General features: G+C 39.7%; 1 protein-coding gene across 2 annotated transcripts in view; it reads right to left on the bottom strand.

Moving 5' to 3' along the window:
• The window catches only part of POLB (DNA polymerase beta), a 29826-nt gene extending 18883 nt beyond the window's left edge, over positions 1-10943 (bottom strand). Inside the window, exons 1-6 of one of the 2 annotated variants that reach the window (XM_019440677.2) lie at positions 10756-10943; positions 10363-10420; positions 8010-8076; positions 4139-4213; positions 2705-2763; positions 204-253 (exon numbers count right to left, since the gene is read on the bottom strand). In XM_019440677.2, coding sequence (XP_019296222.1) covers positions 204-253; positions 2705-2763; positions 4139-4213; positions 8010-8076; positions 10363-10420; positions 10756-10816 — 370 coding nt within the window. In that variant the 5' untranslated portion in view covers positions 10817-10943. The remainder of the gene's footprint in view (positions 1-203; positions 254-2704; positions 2764-4138; positions 4214-8009; positions 8077-10362; positions 10421-10755) is intronic. The other variant, XM_019440678.2, reaches the window with a different exon arrangement.
• Between the last annotated feature and the right edge of the window lie 11489 nt (positions 10944-22432).

Raw genomic sequence — 22432 nt, forward strand, 5'->3', positions numbered from 1 at the left:
CTGAGTTATAAACCTAAACAAGTTTAATATAGGAATAAAAGCTCTATTTTACATCTACTCTCTGCTATAGAGTTAAAATGAAACTCTTACCATTCCTATTTACTAGTTGAGAAAAGGTTTTTCAAGTTCTAGTTTGCTAGAGCATTAACCATCCTTCAGGAGCATATGTGACCTGGGACTGGTGACCTATTGTACATACTCACCTTCTAATGTTTTAATCCCTTCATCTACAAACTTCCTTGCAGCAGATGGACTACAAAAAAAGAAAAGCATTATCTAAATATCAAGTGAAACTCAGGACCCCTTAATAACAAATAACCAAGTATGTCTTCTCTTGTCAAACATGAAGAGTTACTGTGGAGCTAAACAAGACCTGTTAAAATGTGGTGTGATTTTATCCAAAGAGAAGAATTCCTGAAGTCTCAATCTAGGAAGACAATCATGAACCTGGATATGAAACAGACATCTAAGCAGCTAGGTGCTATAGTACACATATACCTTATTCATCAGACAGACATACAAATAGGAAAACAGTTCTTTCATTCAAACGATTAACTGAGGGCCTATTATGTGCCAGATACTCTTCTAGGTGCTGAAAATACAGCAAGAATAAGACAAATAAGCACCTTGGTCTTACCTACCTACTTACATTCCAGTGGGGAGAGAGAGAAAATAAATAGGTATATAAACAAATTTTTAAAGTATCAGGTAAATGAATTAAAATACGGAAAAGTGACGAGTGGCTGGGTCCTACTTTAGATTGGGTAGCAAAGGAAGGTCTCTGAAATGGTATTTAAACTAAAATTTTAATGACAAAGAGTATTTGTAGAGACACAGAAACAGATATTCATAGCAGAAAGGCAATATGGCACATAACAAGTAGAACTGAATTGGGAGTCCGGAAACATGGGTTCTAATTCTGACTTTGCCAGTTACCCCACTTGCAATATTCAGTGTTTTTCCCTAGAAAAAGAAGATAATAATAACACAGATGCTCTTTAAAACAACTTCTAATACTTTAGAAAGGCCCGAAGTCCCTGAGGAGTCATGTTCATTTTCAGTACTGAGTTTAAGAATTTAATATATTTTACAATAACTTTCATCAAAATGTGGCTATTTAAAGGAACACTCACATATCTAAAAGAATGCCTCATTCCATAAAGATGCGGCTTAAGCAAAGCAGTATAGCCTTAGTGGTTTTTGTTGTTGTTGTTTTTAATTTTTTTAACATTTATTCATTTTTGAAAGGCAGAGAGAGACAGAGCGCGAACAGGGGAGGGGCAGAGAGAAAGGGAGACACAGAAACAGTAGCAGGCTCCAGGCTCCGATCTATCAGCACAGAGCCCGATGCGGGGCTTGAACTTACGGACTGCGAGATCATGACCTGAGCCGAAGTCGGCCACTTAACTGATTGAGCCACCCAGGCACCTCTGTTTGTTTGTTTTTTAAGATTTTAGTTTTTAGGGGAGCCCTGGGTGGCTCACTTGGGTAAGCATCCAACTTCAGCTCAGGTCATGATCTCCCAGTTTGTGAGTTTGAGCCTTGCATCAGGTTCTGTGCTGACAGCTCAGAGCCTGGAGCCTGCTTTGGATTCTGTGTCTCCCTCTCTCTGCTCCTCCCCTACTCATGCTCTGTCTCTCTCTCAAAAATAAATGTTAAACAAAAATTAAAATACAAACAAAAAGATCTTAGATTTTAAAGACTGGCATATCTTGACATTTGCAAAAATGTGGCTGGAACTACAGTGTATTATGCTAAGTGAAATAAGTCAGGCAGAGAAAGACAAGTACCATATGATTTCACTCGTGGAATTCAAGAAACACAATATTAACATAGGGGAAGGGAAGGAAAAGTAAGATAAAAACAAAAAGGGAAGCAAACCATAAGAAACTCTTAAAGACAGAGAACAAACTAAGGGTTGCTGGAGGTGGGTAGGGAATGGGCTAAATGGGTGATGGACATTAAGGAGGGCACTTGGGATGAGTGCTGGGTGTTATATGTACGTGATGAATCACTGAGTTCTACTCCTGAAACCAATACTATACTTTGTTAACTAACTTGGATTTAAATAAATAAATATTTTATTTTTTAAGTAATCTCTACACCCAATGTGGGGCTCAAACTCACACCTTGAGATGAAGAGTCACATGCTCCACCAACTGAGCCAGCCAAGTGCCCCACAACCTTAATGTTTTAATGTTAATCTTTATGTTGCCAAGAAGTGTCAAAGAAGCCCCCTTTGGTGCTAACTCAAATTTTAAGATAGAGATTCCTTCACTAAAAAATGCTTGGATGCTTGTCCCAAATTTATAAGGTACTATGTTAGGTGCTATGGAAAAAAAGTTTAAATGCTTAAGATAAATATCATGCTCAGAGAGGCAAAAGAGGCATAATCTGGAGGGAGTGATAAGATGTACACAGAGCAAGTGTAGGTGGAGGTTAGAAGAAGGAGATTATATCTGACTGGGGAATCAAACTGGTTTTATGAAGGAGGTAACACTTGCCTTGGATGGACTTTGAAAGGAGAGGTAGCACCTGAAGAACCAGCCTCAGACATATAAGATATGGAAGAGTGAACTATATGGACAAAGACACAGAGATGGCAAGGTACAGGTTTTGAAGGGAAACAGAATATACTTATTCTGTCTTACATAAAAAATAAAACCAACCCTACTACTGTGTCTACTTAAAAAATACTTCTTACCCGATGCCACTAACTCGAGTCAGGAAATTGATAGATGAACTCGTATCATCCTGCCGAATCTTTAAGAAAAAAAAAAAAAGTCTAATAATGATTTTGGAATGCTCTGAGGACTCAAATGATCTTATTGGAAATATACCAGTCTGCTAAGAGACCTGAGGAGCCATTTACATTTGTTTGTAAAACCATACAAAAGTATTCGCAAATAACCTCAGTGGTTATAGATGAATAACAAAGCAAATGAAGATATTTCATCTCTCATTTATCCAATACTTTTAAAAGGCTTATTCATAAAAGACCATAAGTGGTATAGTTACTATCACCAGGGTGAAATAAAATCATAAAAATGCTTTAAAGAGCTTAAGAATAGAAATTCTAAAATATAACAATCTTTTATCAAAGTTTATAACCTACCTTCTGAATGATACGAGGAGCTAATTATAATACAGCTGCTAACAGTCTCTTAAAGGACATATAGAAAGGGGCACCTGGGTGGCTCAGTTGGTTAAGTGTCCGACTTCGGCTCAGGTGATAATCTCACGAGTCATGATTTTGAGCCCTGCGTTGGGCTTTGTGCTGACAGCTCAGAGCCTGGAGCTTGCTTTGGATTCTGTGTCTTCCTCTCTCTCTGCCCCTCCCCTGCTTGTGCTCTGTTTCTCTGTCTCTCTCTCAAAAATAAGTAAATATTAAAAATAAAAACATTTTTGTGAGAAAGAGAGAAACAGAACATGAGTGGGGGAGAAGTGAGAGGGAGAGAGGGAGACACAGAAGAATCCAAAGCAAGCTCCAGGCTGAGCTGTCAGCACAGAGCCCAACGTGGGGCTCGAACTCACAAACTGCGAGATCATGACCTGAGCCAAAGTCAGATGCCCAAAGACAGCCACCCAGGCACCCCCAAAAACATATTTTTTAAAAATAAAGGACACATAAAATAAGTGAACAATTATCATCTTAGGGGAACAATATTCAAATTAAAAAAATAGAACACTTAAAGCCATAAACTCCACTCCTCTCTTTTTCTTCTCCATGTCACCAGGTGAATGACATCAGTCACCCTGCAATGATGCTACATGATAGTTGCCCTAAAGACAGACACTAGAGGGGCACCTGGTGGCTCAGTCCATTAAGTGTCCAAATCTTGATTTCAGCTCAGGTCATAATCTCACAAATAGTGAGACTGAGCCCTGCATTGGACTCTAATAGCATGGAGTGCTATTAGCACTAATATAGCACTAAATTAGCACTAATTAGCACTAAATATTAGTGCTAATATGCTAATAGCATGGAGTCTGCTTGGGATTTTCTCTCTCCCTCTCTCTCCCTCCCCCACTCGTGCTTGCTCTCCTTCTCTTGAAATAAAAAAAAACACTAAAAAAAAAAAAAACAAAAACAAAAGCATACACTATAATCAAATAAGCAAACAAGTTAAAATTTTACCTTTTCCAGCTTACGCAATTTTCCAGTCGCTAAAAATTCATCAATCTTTTCAGCAATTTTTGTTCCTACACCAGGCTAATAGAAAATTAAAAATATAAAACTCATATAAATATAATGCTTACCAAATCACTCAAAGATAAAGTAAAAAATGGGAAATGAAAAAAATGATCATCACATGACCAGTTTTAAAACCAAAGACACAGAAAATTGAGTCATGGTGAAAATATATTCTCCCAACAAAATCCTTAAATGACTGACAAAAGAGAAGTCCTAATAAAACAATTCTAAATGACTTATTTTTTAAATTAATTTTTGTTGTAGAAAAGAGAAATAGAATTGCAAAAAGAAAAATATTAAAATCACTTGCTAATTTCATCACCCTGAAAATTAAAATAAATTGTAATCTCATAACCTAACATCTGCTACATAGCCTTCTCTGCTTATATACATAAGCAGAGTTATATGTGCATATATATATATATATACACACACACACACATACACACACAGTTTTCTTACAAAAACAGAATCATACTGCTTTGTATTTTCTTAACTTAAAAACAGATCATGAACAAATCTCCATGTCAATATATAAATACAACATCAGTATCTTTAATGGCTGCATAGTATATCACTGTACAAATGTATCATAATTTACTTAACAAATACCCTACAGGTAAACATTTAGATAGTTCACAAACTTTGATATAACCATGTCATGAATTTCCTCTAGAGCAGAGGTTCTTAAGCTTTTACATACATTATCATCACCTTGGGGATGCGGTAAAACACAGAAAGCCAATCTCACCCTAGAGTTTCTGACTTAAAAGGTTTCCCTTCTCTCCCCTTCCCTTGTTTCTTTTTTTCTTTTCTTTCTTCTTTCTTTCTTTCTTTCTTTCTTTCTTTCTTTCTTTCTTTCTTTCTTTCTTTCTTTCTTCTTTCTCCTTCCTTCCTTCCTTCCTTCCTTCCTTCCTTCCTTCCTTCCTTCCTTCCTTCCTTCTAAAGTAAACTCTACATCTAACGTGGGGCTTAAACTCACAACACTGACAAGCTCTACCAACTAAGTCAGCCAGCTCCCCCAGTAGGTTGCATTTCTAACAAGTTCCCAGGTAGTGATGCTGCTGCTGGTCTACGTACCACACTGAGAACCACTGCTCTAGAACTGTATAGTTCAACATGGTAGCCACCGGCCACATGAGACGATCTAAGTTTACATGATTAAAATGAAAAAATGCAATCCCTGAGTCACATTAGCCACACTTCAAGAGCTCACTAGCCAAATGCAGCTCATGGTTATTGTGATGGACAGCACGGCTCTAGAACATAAGCCCCATGAGAGCAGAGATCATGTCTTTTTACTGCTTCACCTGAAGCACCAGGAGAATACGTGGCATACAGGTGCAGAACAAATGATGCTTACATACATCTATCTCTACTGGTTTCCTCAGGATAAATTCCTCAAAGTAAAATTGTTGGGACAAAGGAGATAGGCATTTTGCCAACATTCTGCCAAATTATCCTTCAGAAAAGCTGTAAATAACCAAGATTTCCATCATTAGTAACTGTATGTCTTTTTCCACATCTTTATCCATACTGTACATTATATTTGATAGTTTGATAACACCATACAGCATCTTGTTTTAATTTGCAACTCTGATTATTGGTCAAGTTGAACACTTTTTTCATGTTTTTTTCTTTTATTTTTTCCCTTTAAATAAGTTTTTACAGTAGTTACAGGTTCATGGCAAAATTGATCACTAAGTACGGAGTTCCCGCATACCCTCAGCCCCCACACACACATAGCCTCCACAACTATCAACATCCCCCACCACAACGCTACCTTTATTATAACTGATGAACCTACATTGAAACATCATCATCAAAGCCCACAGTTTACATTAGTGCTCACTCTTGGTGGTATTGGTCCTTTTAAGTTAAATGTTCAAGTGCACAACATGTGTGCCAGTTATTTCCTATTGTCTCTTAGCCCTACATATACCCTTCCATATTCTTGATTTATTTAATGCTTAATAAGTGTTCCAGGACTACTGAACACATATTCAAGTTCTGAAAACAGCAATTACCAGAGAGAAATGAACAAGATTTAGGAAGCAGAACAGACTAGAAAATGGAAACTGCTCAGGTTTCTCATTTTCTTTATCAGAAGACACATACTGACCTGAAGCAATTTAAGCCTAGGCTATTTCCTATACCTAACATTAAGGATTAAGAGGCAAACACTCATTCTGGAAATATCAGACTTCTAGAATTACTGAGAAGCACTCATATGTGCCAAAGAGTAGGTTGGTGATTTTTAATATAATAGTGGAAAGGAATAATGATGTGATATTCATATTTTCTATCTAATGTTTATTTTTTTGAGAGCACACACACACACACACACACACACACGCATGAGTGGGGGAGGGAGAGAGAGACAGAATCTGAAGCAAGCTCCAGGCTCTGAGCTGTCAGCACAGAGCCTGACACAGGGCTTGAACTCACGAACCATGAGATCATGACCTGAGCTGAAGTCAGACACTTAACCAACTGAGCCACCCAGGCGCCCCTATGTGATTTTCATATTAAGTCCAGTCTCATGTAAAAGGAATTTTGGATACTTTTGTGGGTTTTTTTTTTTAGAGATATACCATAAGCTCAGATTTGGGATGAAGTGCATTAAAGCTTGTCAAAAGTTTGAATCTAATAAATGAGCAGGTAATTAACATAAAAAAGGAAAGTCAATAGTGATAAAAGGGGAACAGAATGCAAGCAGAAGTGGCTCCTGAGGTTAACACTGGGTCAGTTCACCAGGAAAGAAACTCAGAATTAAAGTCCAATGTATTTATAACTTCCTTGGCTAGTCTATTTGGGGAGGATATACTGAAGTTGAGAACTGTCTATTGATACAAAAGATTTAAAACCTATACACCAGGACATGATTAGTATTGAGTAATTAATTCAAGATGAAGATGTGGCACATGATTAATGTGGATAATCTGTCACTCAATCATAAGATGTACAAGATTTATGGTAATTTCACGACTCTGAAAGGTGAAAATACAGGACAGTTATGGCTCATATTTTGAAGGCTCTCATGAGAAAATTAAGGAAAATCAAATATTGATAACCTAAATTCTAGAGGACTTTTGTGAACACAAATGGGTAAAGAATAACAAAAGAAGGTGATAACTGTCAGGACTTAGACCAATCAAAAGCCACGTCAGTTTGACATCTTTAACAAAAGATGAATTAAAATATGGTCCTCAATTTTCAGGAACTTAGAATCTTTTAGTGAGATTTAGATGAAAGAAAACAACCTATCAGGGGCACCTGGGTGGCTCAGTCGGTTAAACGGCCGACATCAGCTCAGGTCATGATCTCGTGGTTTGTGGGTTCGAGCCCTGCGTCAGCTCTGTGCTGACAGCTCGAAGCCTGGAGCCTGCTTCAGATTCTGTGTGTGTGTCTCTCTCTCTCTGCTCCTCCCCCACTCCTGCTCTCAAAAAAATTAAATAAACATTAAAAAAAAAAAAAAGAAAGAGAACATGTAGACTTTCCTAGTGTATATTCTATATTCTTGAGGACTAATCCTCAAGCTGAAATTCAGTGTGAATACATATGTATATGGCAGGGTATAGAAAAAAATTATAATTACATATATTTAAAGCAGAATTTCAATCTACACCCTCCACACTTTGACAATGAACCAGTATGACTGATATAGCATTAATATTATTCCAAGAAATCAGGAGCAGTGAAATCTGCGTATGTGGATCAAGGAAGCTTTGGAGAGGCAAATTTAATTTTCCAGTGGAACCCATCAAATTTGTACATATGTGAACTCTACAATCAGCTTGCTCACTAAACTTACCAACTTCTTAGCTTCTGCTCCACTCTTTATTTTGTGTGGGTACTTTGCAATCACAGATGCTGCTTTTCTATAAGAGGAAAAAAAAAAAGAAATCAGTTAGTTACAAATCCAGGGAGGTCTTAATTTTTCTTAAACTGGAACACATATACAAGCAAATATTTAGCTTAAACTTTATCATAATAACTAATTTTCCACATCTGTGTCAAACTTAAAAAACTCAGATGAAATGACAGACCACCTGCATATCTTTTAGAAGTATTTTGAAAATCCTCACATTTGAGGATAGCATAATTTTAACTGTATATGTGAAACTAGGGAGATTCAGCAGACCAGTAGCCTTTCCTTTTGGGGATAAGCTAGTTTTCAGAAATTGTTTGTAACTCTCATAAAAATGTGCCACCTGGTGGTATTTAGACTACTAGATACCAAAGGGGTTTATGGATGGTTATTTTTAAATTCATGGCCTAAAATTCCAACTGCATTCCGCCATGTCCTTTTAGTTATATTCTTTTTTTCATTGCTCTCATCTCAGTTCTGCATAAAGCACTGACCTGTGATTCTTGCCCATCTCCACGCACATCCAGCTCAATAATCTGGTGACATATTGGGCACACCCTGGGAGCTTACCGATGGTATCCTGTCTGTAATTTCAGTGCTAAATATAGTTTAGCAATGATGCTGATAAAAAAGCCAGAGTACATCTAAGTCTAAAGCATAAATACCAGGTAGTCTTTGCATCCTTGGTTTTTCATTCTGTTCTAATACATACAGACCTTTAGATTTGGATTTCAACCTCTATTAGCATGTAACTGATGATGAGTCTGGAAAGGTATGTTGAGGACAGTTTGTTGAGGGAACTGTTTCAGTAAAGACAAGTAGTACCAGACAACTGGCATTATGGAGCAAAGCCTGAAGGGAAAAAGAATTAATCCTGAAAGGCCTTCTGGAAGAATGGCAGGATCAGACAACTATTTTCAAAAGAATATATTGGCCACAATCAAGAGAAATGTATATCTGGGTAGGGAAATACATGCAGGCATCACCTGATTTTCCAGACTGATTTCCTCATTCCAACCATATTCCATAAGCAAACTGAACTACTGACTTCCTGGAAAATGTCATACTCCTCAGGTCTCAATACCTTGACACATATTGTTTCCTTTCTTAGACTATTCTTCCTTTCACTTATCCCTTGACAGGCTCCTTCAAAACTAAACATCTCCTCTCTGAAGCCTGGTGCGACATAAAATATAGGGTTGAATATCTCTGATTTTTAGATCATCAAATGTGTGGATGATAGAACAATTATTTTTTTTTGATAGAACAATTACTTTAAACAGGAAGTCATAAAAGATAAGGTAAGAAGCATAATCAGTTTTGAATTTTGAATGGGAAGGGAAGGAGAGAGCTGAGGTTAATTTTGAAAGGGTGGAGATAAAGGTAATAGCAGCCTAAAAATCTGAAGAAAAGTCAATGAGATACAGATTTGGAGTCAATGACATAACCAGTATCCAAAGCCAAGAATGTTAAGACTGCCAGGGAAAGTATGAAAATGAGAAAAAAGGACAGACCTCTGGGAACTCCTAGCATTGGAATACAGGAGGTGAAAGAACAGACAGGAGTGCCATCGCAGAATTCAAGGCTAAGACTTGAATGCAATGAGCTAACGGTGGATGCCAGTGAGAGTTCAATAAGGTGAGATGTAGGTGACAGCATTTTCAGAGGAATGGCAGGATGACAATTATACCACAGTGAGATAATGAATGACCAGGGCTGAGAAAATCCAGACAAGAAACAGATTATTCAAGAAGCTTAACTGTAAAGTGGAGGAAAGAGACAGGAGCTAGCTAGAGGGTAGAGGGAAGTTAAGAAGGCTGTTTTGTTTTTGCTTGTAAGAGCTGAGGGACTTAGGACATGTTTGTGAGCTAAGGGGCACAAGTAACTGGATGTGGGAATAAGGGCTATGATAAGGGTCCTGGTGAGATGGACAGGATAGAATGGATCCAAGGATCGGCCAAACACCAACCAGATGAAGATCTGATTCCATGAATTTCATAGCACAGACCTCATACACTGTCTTTCATTATGGCTTAAAATCAAACTGCATTTTCAGCAATTCATATTTGATGATGGGGAAAACACACATCAGCTACACCGATTAGAAACGATCCTACAGAGCTCTGCCCAAATTATCCCAGAAATATTGTATTAAGGTACAACCACAGAGTCAATACCCTCAGTTGTTGCTTTTTTCTCCTCTTGCATATGGTCCAAATATCCACTGGCCCCTCAGCCCTGTTAACTGCCACACATCCCAGGATGCATGCTACCAGAGAATGCTGCACCGTCCCACCTGTAAGCATTGTACTTGTGGATTGCCTGGTTCACGTTCTTCTCAAAGTTTGCGAGTTCTGCAAAGGCAACAAGAGGCTCGGGTCAACAAGAACCACGAGTAAACAAACGAAAACTGAGTTTTCCAGAAGGGGATGTAACAACTTCTTAAGGGACAGTGACCCTACGCTTCTACACGGGCCAGGCCAAAGACAGCCCAGTGACACAGGAGTCCCCTGGAGGACCGACATTCAGCCACCAGCAATGGGCGCTGAAGGAAGATCCGTACGGAAGACTACCCGCTGCAAGGGGCCAGACCCATCCACAGGGCTGTGGGGACGGGAGAGAAGGAAGGGAAGGCAGTGAGGTAGGAAGAAAGGAGAAGAAAGCCAGCGGCGCCTGGCGCGGCGCTAACCTGTGAGCATGTCTGTGATTCCCCCGTTGAGCGTCTCCTGTGGCGCCTTCCGTTTGCTCATGGTGGCCTGCACCCGAGGACCGCAGAGTGCTCAAAGCCGCGGACTGGCCCCCTCTCCCAGCTTTAAGGAGGGGCCGGGACTTGGAGAGGGGGGCAGGACCAACCCAGCCCTGGCAAAGCCAGCGCGACCTACTGAACAATGGCTGCCTCTGACAGGGGGCGCGGTGCGCGGCGCGCGTGGTGACGTCACGCGCTGGGGGCGGTGCCGGGGCGGGGCTCTCGCGGCTCTTGCTGGGTGCGAGAGAGACGGGAACCACCCGGCGCAGGAGATCTGAGAGAGAAAGCTGGGCGAGATGGTTGGTTTCGTAACGGGGTTTCCGTGGGAAGACCTGGATTCTTAACAAGACAATGTCTGTTTTCCCAGTACGTTTCTCTGGAATCCTCTCCCCAGAAGGGGAAAACTAAGGAGTCCGACTTTGTGAAGTCAACTCAGGTAGTCGGGTGGGAGATAGCATACCGAGGATACTTTTGTGCACATATTGTATGTGCACAATAATAGTTATTGAATGCACGAGGATAAGAGGCAAACACCGGCATCATACTTACTTGTGAAAACTTTCAGTAAGAATATGGTACCAGTGCACTGCAGTGGAGTTCCCTACTAGAGAGCAGGCGGGAACCTAGAATAAAATACGCCGTATTATAGGGAAGCCTCCTATAGTAAACTTTTAACAGATATGCCCGCCAATGTCAGAGTATTTTATTTCTTATTTCCCTGCCTTTTGCAGTAGGGGCTAAAGAGAAAACAGTAGGATGCGGAGAAGTGCTTAACCTAGATAATGAGCAATGAAAATGTCATTAAAACATAATGACCTGGACACCTGGCTCAGTCGGTGGAGCATGCTACTCTTGATCTTGGGGTTGTGGGTTGCCACTCTTGATCTTGAGATTGTGGGTTGGAGCACCAAGTTGGGTGTAGAGAGTACTTAAAAATAAAATCTTAATGGGAGCCTGGGAGGCTCGGTTAAGCGCCAGACTTTGGTTCAGGACATAATCTCATGGTTTGTGAGTTAGAGCCCCACATAGGGCTCTCTGCTGTCATCGAGGAACCCGCTTTGGTTCCTCCGTCCCTTCCCCACTTGCATTGTCTCTTCCTCTCCCTCTCTCTCTCAAAAATGAACATTTAAAAAAATAAATAAAATCTTGAAAAAAAAAAACCAACCATGATGACCTGTATCTGAGAAATTTACAGTTCTGCTTGAAAAACGGATATGTGACATCAATATTTTCACAGGTGTTTCTCTTGGGTTCATACTGAATTGCCAATTCCCGGCAATTGCTTTGTATGTAAATAAAATGAAAAGCTTATTACAAAATAATACATGGATGCTGTAGAAATATTTGAAAATGTATAAATGGAGAAAAGAAAATAAACAATTATCTCACCATCCAGCTTAACCACGATTAATTTTTTAGAACATACTTCTTGTATTATAATCTAGTCCTTTAAAAATTACCATTATTTCAGACACTCAGATCAATGGAATAGAAGAGAGAACCCAGAAATGGACCCACAAACATATGGCCAACTAATCTTTGACAAAGCAGGAAAGAATATCCAGTGGAATAAAGACAGTCTCTTCAGCAAGTGGTGCTTGGAAAACTGGACAGCAACATGCAGAAGAATGAACCTGGACCACTTTCTTACACCATATACAAAAATAAACTCAAAATGGATGAAAGACCTCAATGTAAGACAGGAAACCATCAAAATCCTTGAGGAGAAAGCAGGCAAAACCCTCTTTGATTTTGCCCGCAGCAACTTCTTACTCACACGTCTCTCTCTGGAGGCAAGGGAAACAAAAGCAAAAATGAACTATTGGGACTTCATCAAAATAAAAAGCTTCTGCACAGTGAAGGAAACAATCAGCAAAACTAAAAGGCAACCGATAGAATGGGAGAAGATATTTGCAAATGATATATCAGATAAAGGGTTAGTATCCAAAATCTATAAATAACTTATCAAACTCAACACCCAAAAAACAAAGAATCCAGTGAAGAAATGGGCAAAAGACATGAATAGACACTTCTCCAACTGACACATGAGATGGCTAACTGACACATGAGAAAATGCTCAACATCACTTATCATCAGGGAAATACAAATTAAAAGCACAATGAGGTACCACCTTACACCTGTCAGAATGGCTAACATTAACAATTCAGGCAGCAACAGATGTTGGCAAGGATGCAGAGAAAGGATCTCTTTTGCATTGTTGGTAGGAACGCAAGCTGGTGCAGCCACTCTGGAAAACAGTATGGAGGTTCCTCAAAAAACTAAAAATAGGGGCGCCTGTCAGTTAAGCGTCCGACTTCAGCTCAGGTCACGATCTCACGGACCGTGAGTTTGAGCCCTGCGTCGGGCTCTGGGCTGATGGCTCAGAGCCTGGAGCCTGCTTCTAGTTCTGTGTCTCCCTCTCTCTCTGCCCCTCCCCCGTTCATGCTCTTTCTCTCTCTGTCTCAAAAATAAATAAATGTTGGGGCGCCTGGGTGGCGTAGTTGGTTAAGCGTCCGACTTAAGCCAGGTCACGATCTCGCGGTCCGTGAGTTCGAGCCCCGCGTCAGGCTCTGGGCTGATGGCTCGGAGCCTGGAGCCTGTTTCCGATTCTGTGTCTCCCTCTCTCTCTGCCCCTCCCCCGTTCATGCTCTGTCTCTCTCTGTCCCAAAAATAAATAAAAAACGTTGAAAAAAAAATTTAAAAAAAAATAAATAAATAAATAAATAAATAAATAAACGTTAAAAAAAAAGTTTAAAAAACCTAAAAATAGAACCCTACAACCCAGCAATTGCACTACTAGGCATTTATCCAAGGGATACAGGTGTGCTGTTTCAAAGGGACACATGCACCCTCATGTTTATAGCAGCACTATCCACAATAGCCCAAGTATGGAAAGAGCCCAAATGTCCATCGATGGATGAATGGATAAAGAAGATGTGGTATATATATATACAATGAAGTATTACTCAGCAATCAAAAAGAATGAAATCTTGCCATTTGCAACTACGTGGATGGAACTGGAAGGTATTATGCTAAGTGAAAATAGAGAAAGACAAAAATCATATGACTTCACTCATATGAGGACTTTAAGAGACAAAACATGAACATAAGGGAAGGGAAACAAAGATAATATAAAAACAGGGAGGGGGACAAAACAGAAGAGACTCATAAATATGGAGAACAAACTGAGGGTTGTTGGAGGGGTTGTGGGAGGGGGGAATGGGCTAAATGGGTAAGGGGCATTAAGGAATCTACTCCCGAAATCATTGCTTCACTATATGCTAACTAATTTGGATGTAAATTTTAAAAAATAAAAAATAAAGTTAAAAAAATTACCATTATTTTTTAAATTATTTTTTAATGTTTATTTTTGAGAGAGAGAGAGAGCAAGTGGGGTAGGAACAGAGAGAGAGAGGGAGACACAGAATCCGAAGCAGGCTCCAGGCTCTGAGCCATCAGCACAAAGCCTGATGTGGGACTCGAACTCACAAACCTCGAGATCATGACCTGAGCTGAAGTCAGAGGCTTACCCAACTGAACCACCCAGGTGCCCCACCATTATTTTTCAATAATGGAATAATGCTTTAGATACAAGTAATTTCCTTGAATAGCAAGGTTGTAGTTGTTTGTTTCTTCATAATATTAGTGTATATCTTAAATTATCCTTATTGGATATTTGTGTTTCTTTTATGAATTTCCTATCTATATATCCTTTGTTCACTTTTCTATTGGGATAGTTGTCCATTATTAATTTGTTAGCTCTTTTATATATATAAATATTAATCTTTTTGTATATTATATTTGTATGTTATTTGTAAATGTTTGTATTTTCCCAACTTGTCCCTTGCCTTTTTTTTTAAGTTTATTTATTTATTTTGAGAGAGAGAGAGTGCATGAGTAGGGGAGAGGCAGAGAGAGAGGGAGAGAGAATTTTAAGCAGGCTCCACACTGTCAGTGCAGAGCCTGATTCAAGGCTCCAACTCCCAGACCGTGAGATCATGACCTAAGCCAAAATCAAGAGTGGATGCTTAACTGACTGAGCCACCCAGGTGCCCCTCTCTCTTCCCTTTATAACATAACTTCTTAGCACCTTGATTACCACCTTCATTTAGATATATGAGTCATCTTAGTATTTTTCTCTGTTCAGCTTTTTTCCCATCCAGTTCCTATTCCAGGCTATATTCATATTATTTTGTTCTGAAAAATGATCATCCCTCATTAAATAAAAAAGTTTTTAGGGGCGCCTGGGTGGCGCAGTCGGTTAAGCGTCCGACTTCAGCCAGGTCACGATCTCGCGGTCCGTGAGTTCGAGCCCCGCGTCAGGCTCTGGGCTGATGGCTCGGAGCCTGGAGCCTGTTTCCGATTCTGTGTCTCCCTCTCTCTCTGCCCCTCCCCCGTTCATGCTCTGTCTCTCTCTGTCCAAAAATAAATAAAAAACGTTGAAAAAAAATTAAAAAAAGAAAAAAAGTTTTTATTCGACTTTGAATAATGACAGTTGCAACTTTAGGGAACTGTGGGATCATTTTTTATATAAGTATTATGAGCATTTTACAGGAGTATTATACCATTTTTATATGAGTATAAAATACTCATTTTATACGAGGATTATACTTTTTAAAAATCAATGCCAGAGAATCCAAGGAAAGTGGTCATCTCTCCTCATCTTCTTGGACCATTTGATCTACTTTGTAACATTTGATCTACTTTGACTACTCTCTTCTTGAAATGATTTGTTTTAGATTGGCTTCTGAGACAGCACATGCCTTGGGTGTTCCTTCTTCCTTCATAGCCACTCCTTCTCAAGTTTTTGTTCTGCTTTTTTGTTCTTATTCCCAGTTCCTCCTCCACTCTCCAGCCTTTATAGGAAAGTGCCTCAGGCCTTTCTCCTCTAACCAGCTTTTCCACTTTGTCCAGTCTCACCTTTTAAAATGCCATGCCAGCTCAAAGACTCCTAAATTTATATTTCTAGCCCTGACCTCTCTCTTGAGTTCCAGTCTCATATATCAAACTTCCAGCTGGATGTCTCTAGTTATTCATAATAAGCATCTCACAAATACATGTCTTAAAGAACTCTTGAATTTTTGCTCCACTAATTTCTTAACTTTTCCCCAGTTTAGTTAATGACATTTTAATCCACCCTGCCATCAGGCAAAACCCTAGGAACCATTCTTAATGGCTCTTTTCATATCCCACATCCAATCTGTCAAGTCTTGCCTGTTCTGTCTCCAGAATATGTGCTCTGAATTGGATGGCCACTCACCACCTCTACTGCCACTACTCTAATCCAGTCTACCACGATCTGCCTCCCCGATTGCTGCCATAGTCTCCAGAGTGGGCTTCCTTGTTTTGCTCTTATCCCCTGAAGGCCATTCTCCAAATAGGACAAAGGTAGGGGCACTTGGGTGGCTCAGTTGGTTAAGCATCTAACTTCAACTCAGGTCATGATCTCACGGTTCTTGAGTTCAAGCCCTGTGCCAGGCTCTGAGCTGGAGCCTAGTTCAGATTCTGCATCTTGATCTCTCTCTGCCTCTTGCCCACTCATGCTCTGTCTCTCTCTCTCAAAAATAAATAAACATTAAAAAAATTTTTTAAAAAGGACAAAAGTAGTCTTTTGAAAATGTATATGTATATGTTATTCATTTGCTTAAATACCCTCTCATTGCACTTAGAATAAATTCCAAATTCCTCCCCAGGGCCTGCAAGGTCTAATGTGATCTACCTCCTTTCAACTCTTTTACTCCAGTTCTTGCCACTTTTCCCTTTGTTAGTTCACACATGTCGTTATGTAGCACACACATGTACCTGCTTCAGGGTTCTTTTCTCATTGTTCAGGGCTTTGCCTGGCTGCCTTCGCATCGTTCCAGTCTCAGCCAGGTAGTCACATCGCTGTCACATTCCTGAGCAACAACACCCACGCCCTCTCTATTACTGTGGAATTACTCCACTCCATGAAAATGATTGGAAACTTACACATGTGTTATTTGCCTACTTCCTACTCCCTGCTCTATTTTTTCCTCCCCTAATGTGAATTGTAAGCTCCATCACAGTAGGACTTAATTTTTGTTTGCCGCAGAGTAGGTAATAAACATGTACTGAATGAATATCCTAAATTGCAATTTTGCTTAAATATCAAATATTTTAAATTACAGAAGAGATTGACACATCATGATGTAGGGGGACTGAGGGGTTTCCTGGGATGCAGAATTTTCAGGGCTCAAACCGAGAAAGTTCTGAACAAACTGAAACAAGTTGATTACACTGACATGTTACCCTTAGATATGTCACTAACAAAACCTAATTTGGAAAAAACACTGAGCACTGTTTAAGGGCTCCTAACTGGATAACTTTTTTTCTAGGTAAACTTTTATTGAATCAGATTCAGCATAGTAGGGGAAAAGGAGTAAGAGGGATTAAAAGATTAAAAGCCATATAACTTGTGAAAACTGCAAAGATTCACACAATTTCAAAGGAGTGAGCCAAAGTTGGTTGGGGGTGATAGAGTAAATCAAATGATAAAAGTCCTCAAATTTCCACACAGAAATAACGTTTTGGCTTTTACAAAAAAACAAACAAACAAACAAACAAACAAACAAACAAAAAACCTAAAAATACCCCAACATTCTCTACCTTAGAAGTTACAAGCCTGGGAAAATGAGAAGAACTGCCTTGAGTGATGATATTTTGGAAATATGAACTGTCAGTTTTCTCTTCCCTTCTACCCACCCCAAGCAAATACTTTTACTTGTTTCATTTCCTCAGCATAAAGAAGAGACAGAACTGAAAGCCCCTAGTCTCTCATTTCAGGATTCCAAAAACCTAAACCCTTTAAAGAGATAGTGCTAAGCACTTCTGACAAAATATGTACGAGATAGAAAGTGCTCATTCATGCAACATACCTTTATTGAACACCTGTCAAGTGCCAAGCCCTGCTTTGGGTGCTGTGTATATAGCAATCAACAGACCAAGTCCCATCTTGTGGAGCTTTTTAATGGGGGTGTGGAGGGACAAATAAATACATTTGGTGGTGATAGTGGCATAAAAACAGATAAGTCAAGATAACAAAGTTACACAGGGAAGTCCTTGGGTGGTGGGATAGGAGATGGGTACCAGTATAGAGAGGATGTCCTATAAAGGCCTCTGATAAGGCTACATTATGAACAGAAATGTAAAGGAAAAGGAAAGGAGCCATGAGGGTATCTGGGGGAGAAAGTGATCCAGGCAGAGGGAAAAGCAGTTGTAGGCTCTAAGGCTGAAACTAAAAAGTTCTAGGCAAGTTGATACAAAGTATGTGACCATTTTAACATATGCTGATACCAACAAAACCTAATTTGAAATGAAACCTTTTTCTTTCATTAAGGATAAACAATGAAGATAGTGTGGGTGGTACAGTGTGAGCAAAGATAAGAGTGACAGATAATGGTACCAGAGGAGCGTGCAGCATGTGCAGGGAATAGAGAAGTGGCCAGAGTAGTGGCAGCAAAGTAAAAGTAGAAAGTGAGGTCAGAGTAGCAGCAGGGAGCAGGGGCCAGATCATGGGCCATTGTAAGAAATTTGGATTTTACTCCAAGTGAGGTGGGAACCTTTGGAGTTGGGTTTTAAGCACAGGAGTGATTTGATCTGGTATAGATTTTAAAAGACTTATCCTGGAAGATTAGGAGAGGAAGCACATGACACAAGCAGGGAGACTGATTAGGAAGCTAAGGCAATAATCCAGGCAAGAGGTGATGGCAGTTTGGGCCGGAGTAATGCTGAAGGAAATGGTAAGTATTCACGTTCTGGATATATTCCAAAAGTTGAACCAACAGGATTCATTGGATGAATTGGATGTAGGGTGTGAAAAAACAGAGAGTAGTTGGGGTGAATCCATGGTTATTCAACTGAGTAACTGGAAGAATGGGGCTGTCATTTAAGGAGATTAGGAAGACAGTGAAGAACAAGTCTGGGAAGGAAAAATCAGGAGTTGACTTTTGGAAGTGAGACGTATATCCAGCTGACAGTGCTGAAGAGGCAGTTGGATACATTATCTTGAGGTTCAGGAGAGGGGTCTGAGCTGGAGGTGTAATTTTGAAACCATCAGCATCTGTATGATATTTAAAACCATGAAGCAGGATTCAATCACTTTGGGAATAAGAGATTAGAGAAGAGAACTGTTAATGTGTGTGTGTTGGTGAGGGGGGCAGGTACTAGTTTAGAGGTCAGGAAGATGTCCCAGAATTAGTCAAGAAACAGGAAGAGCCACCAGTGAGGATGAACGGGATTCGATTAGGTAAGGCATGTAAAAAACTCTTCCCAAAGGAGAAATAATGTGGTATATATCAGGAAAATAGAGTACTGCACAGAAGTTGGTGGAGTATGAGGTTAGAAATAAAGACGAGTGTCAATGTGTGCCAGCCTGTGGAGACTAGACATTAGTCTTTGGGTGCTGTAGGGTCACAGAAGGTTTCAAGTAGCATTTTCCAATTTTTATTCTAACAGCACTATAGAGGATGAATTTTTGATAAGTGGGAGATGTTAGAAAGCAGGGAGACTATTTAAGAACCTAAGGCAGGAGACAGAGAGGAAAATGTTTTTAAACTTAAGAGGTGAAAAACAGGTGGGTCCTGGATGAGAGGAGTGAGGAATAGTTTAGGACGATCACTAATCTCTGCCTTATAGGACTTAGTAGATGACAGTGTCATTACCTGAAATAAAAAATATACAAGTAACAGGTTTGGGGGTGGGGGGTGGGGGAGAATAAATTCAGTATTTTTGAAGTATTTAGATATGTTTACCACAGGTAAATGTACAAATTTGAAGTTTGGGGATAAAAATGTAGCCATCAACATAAAGATGATAGGTAAGACCATGAACATCAACCATTGAAAAAGTCAAGATTTACCGTCAAGTGCATAGAACACACATTCTGAGTGTCCATGAGAAAAGTATAGGCCCATTTCAAATATAAAAATAAATATAGAAATCTCAAAATATTAAGTAACTGAATTTAAAAACAATTATAGAGCAGTGAAACTATTCTGTATGATACTATAATGGTGGATACATGCCATTATACATTTGTCCAAGCCCATAGAATGTACATCACCAAAGGTGAAGTCTAACGTAAACTATGGACTCTAGATGATAATGAAGTGTCAATGTAGGTTTATCAATTGTAACAAATGTTATCACTCTGGTGGGGGATGTCCATGGTGGGGGAGGCAGTGCACGTGTGAGTGCAAAGGGTATATGGGACATTTCTGTACCTTCAACTCAATTTTGCTGTAAACCTAAAACTGGTTTAAAAAAATAAAGTCTATTGGGGTGTCTGGGTGGCTCAGTCGGTTGGGCATCCAACTTCGGCTGAGGTCATGATCTCACAGCTTGTGAGTCTGAGCTCTGCATTGGGCTCTGTGCTGACAGCTCAGAGCCTGGAGCGTGCTTCGGATTCTGTGTCTCCCTCTCTCTCTGCCCCTCTCCTGCTAGTGATCTGTCTCTCTTTTCTCTAAAAAATAAACATTAAAAAAAAGTCTATTTAAAAAATTGTGGGCAAATAGAGTTTATTCTACCAATGCAAGATCAGTTTAACATCAGAAAAATCTAACAATATTTTTTATCTTAACAGATTCCTCACAGTAACAAGTGAGAGGAAAAATTACACCACATGATTGTCTCAATATACAGACAAAAAGCACTTGATAAAGTTCAAGCCAATTTGTGATTTTATTTTATTTATTTTGTTAAAGTAGTCTCTACAGCCAACATGGGGCTTGAACTCATGACCCAGAGATCAAGAGTCACATGCTCTTCCGACTGACCCAGTCAGGTGCCCCTCATTTTGTGATTTTACATTTTTAAAAAAAAAAAAATTTTTTTAACGTTTATTTATTTTTGAGACAGAGAGAGACAGAGCATGAACGGGGGAGGGTCAGAGAGAGGGAGACACAGAATCTGAAACAGGCTCCAGGCTCCGAGCTGTCAGCACAGAGCCCAACGCGGGGCTTGAACTCACGGACCGTGAGATCATGACCTGAGCCGAAGTCGGCCGCTTAACCGACTGAGCCACCCAGGCGCCCCTCATTTTGTGATTTTAAAAGGACTCAGAAAACTGGAATAGTAGAAAATATCCTTAACTTGATAAAGATTCTGCCAGAAGCCCACCATAAACATAATTGTTGACAGAGAAACTTTAGTCTCAAAAGAGGGCAAGGATGTCCACTCTCATCACAATTGTGCAAACGGTAAAGGTATTAGTACTAGAAAAAACAAAACCATAATTATGTGCAGCTAAGCATAATTCTTATACAGAATAAAACAATAGAATTAAGATAAACTGTTGAAACTAATAAAAGTTCAGTAAGATTCCCAGATACATGGTTGACTTACCAACATTAATTCTCTGTTGGCAACAACAAAAAAGAAATTGTAGAAATAAAACATATTGAAAAATGACTTAAGTGGCAATATATGAAATTCAAGGAGCCAAAACTAATCTATGGTGACAGAGGTCAAAATACTTGTCCTCTTTGATGATAAGGGTAATTGGCTGGGAGGGAAGATCCAAAAGGTATAAGTAAATGACATGAGCTAGTGTCTCAGACCCCTCAACACTGTCTGATGTTGCTTTGTTTCCTCTCTCTAAAGCCATGTCTGTGGCATGTTAAGGATATGCATTATGGCAGGTTGACTAAAGAAGAGAAACTGTCGCCTGGTTTACAGGTGGCTCTACATGACATGCTGGTGCCACCTGAAAGTAAATAGCTGCAGTAACACAGCTCCACTCAGGGGTAGCACTGAAGCATGGTAGTGAAGGAAAGTCCTCTTGGTGTGCAGAATTTTGAACCATACAGTTTTTGTCCCCTTTGTCTGGAATAAGAGATGGCCAGATTCATGAACTGTTTCTGATGGATTGCCTGAATGCTCAAGGACTTGCAGAGTACAGTATTCAAAGATTGCTGGTTAGGAAGTCCAGAGAAGAGACATGTGGATAAACCTCTCAGAATGGACATAGACTGAAGATATTTGTGTCTCATGTGAATGCTTACCAAAGGACATCCACTGTACAGGAGGCTCCTGATAATAAGGCTGGCAAAATTACATGGTGAGTGGATGCCAGGCTTTTTGCCCCATCATCTCATAGTTTACTCAATAGGGCATGAACACAGTAGCCATGGTGACAGGGTTGGAGGCTATGCATCCATTACAAGTTCAACAATGTATACTTCCTCTACCTGCCAACAGAGACTAACACTATCCCCCAATCTGACACAATTGCCCAGGAAACAAGGCAGCCAAATAAGGGTAGTTTGATTATATTGGAAGGAGCAGATGTTTATCCTCATCATTTCCTGCTGGAATACATACATATTTGGGACATGGATTTGCCTTCTCTGTCTGCTTCTGCTTGCACCACCGTCTGTGGGCTCACAGAACTGCAATCCCTAAAGCATTCTGATCAAAGAACTCATTTCATAGCAAAGGAAGTGCAGCCACATACCCTATCATCCAGAAGTGGCTGGGATAACTAAAATTGGAATAGCTTAATGAAGACATGGTTACAGTATCAGTTGGGACACAACATCCCAAAAAGATGGGGTTCTGTCTTACAGGATGCAGTCTCTACATTGAATCAGAAATCATTATA

This window comes from Panthera pardus, unplaced genomic scaffold (genome assembly GCF_024362965.1).
Source record: "Panthera pardus isolate Hobbes unplaced genomic scaffold, ASM2436296v1 HiC_scaffold_13, whole genome shotgun sequence".
NCBI classification, from domain to species: Eukaryota; Metazoa; Chordata; class Mammalia; order Carnivora; family Felidae; genus Panthera; species Panthera pardus.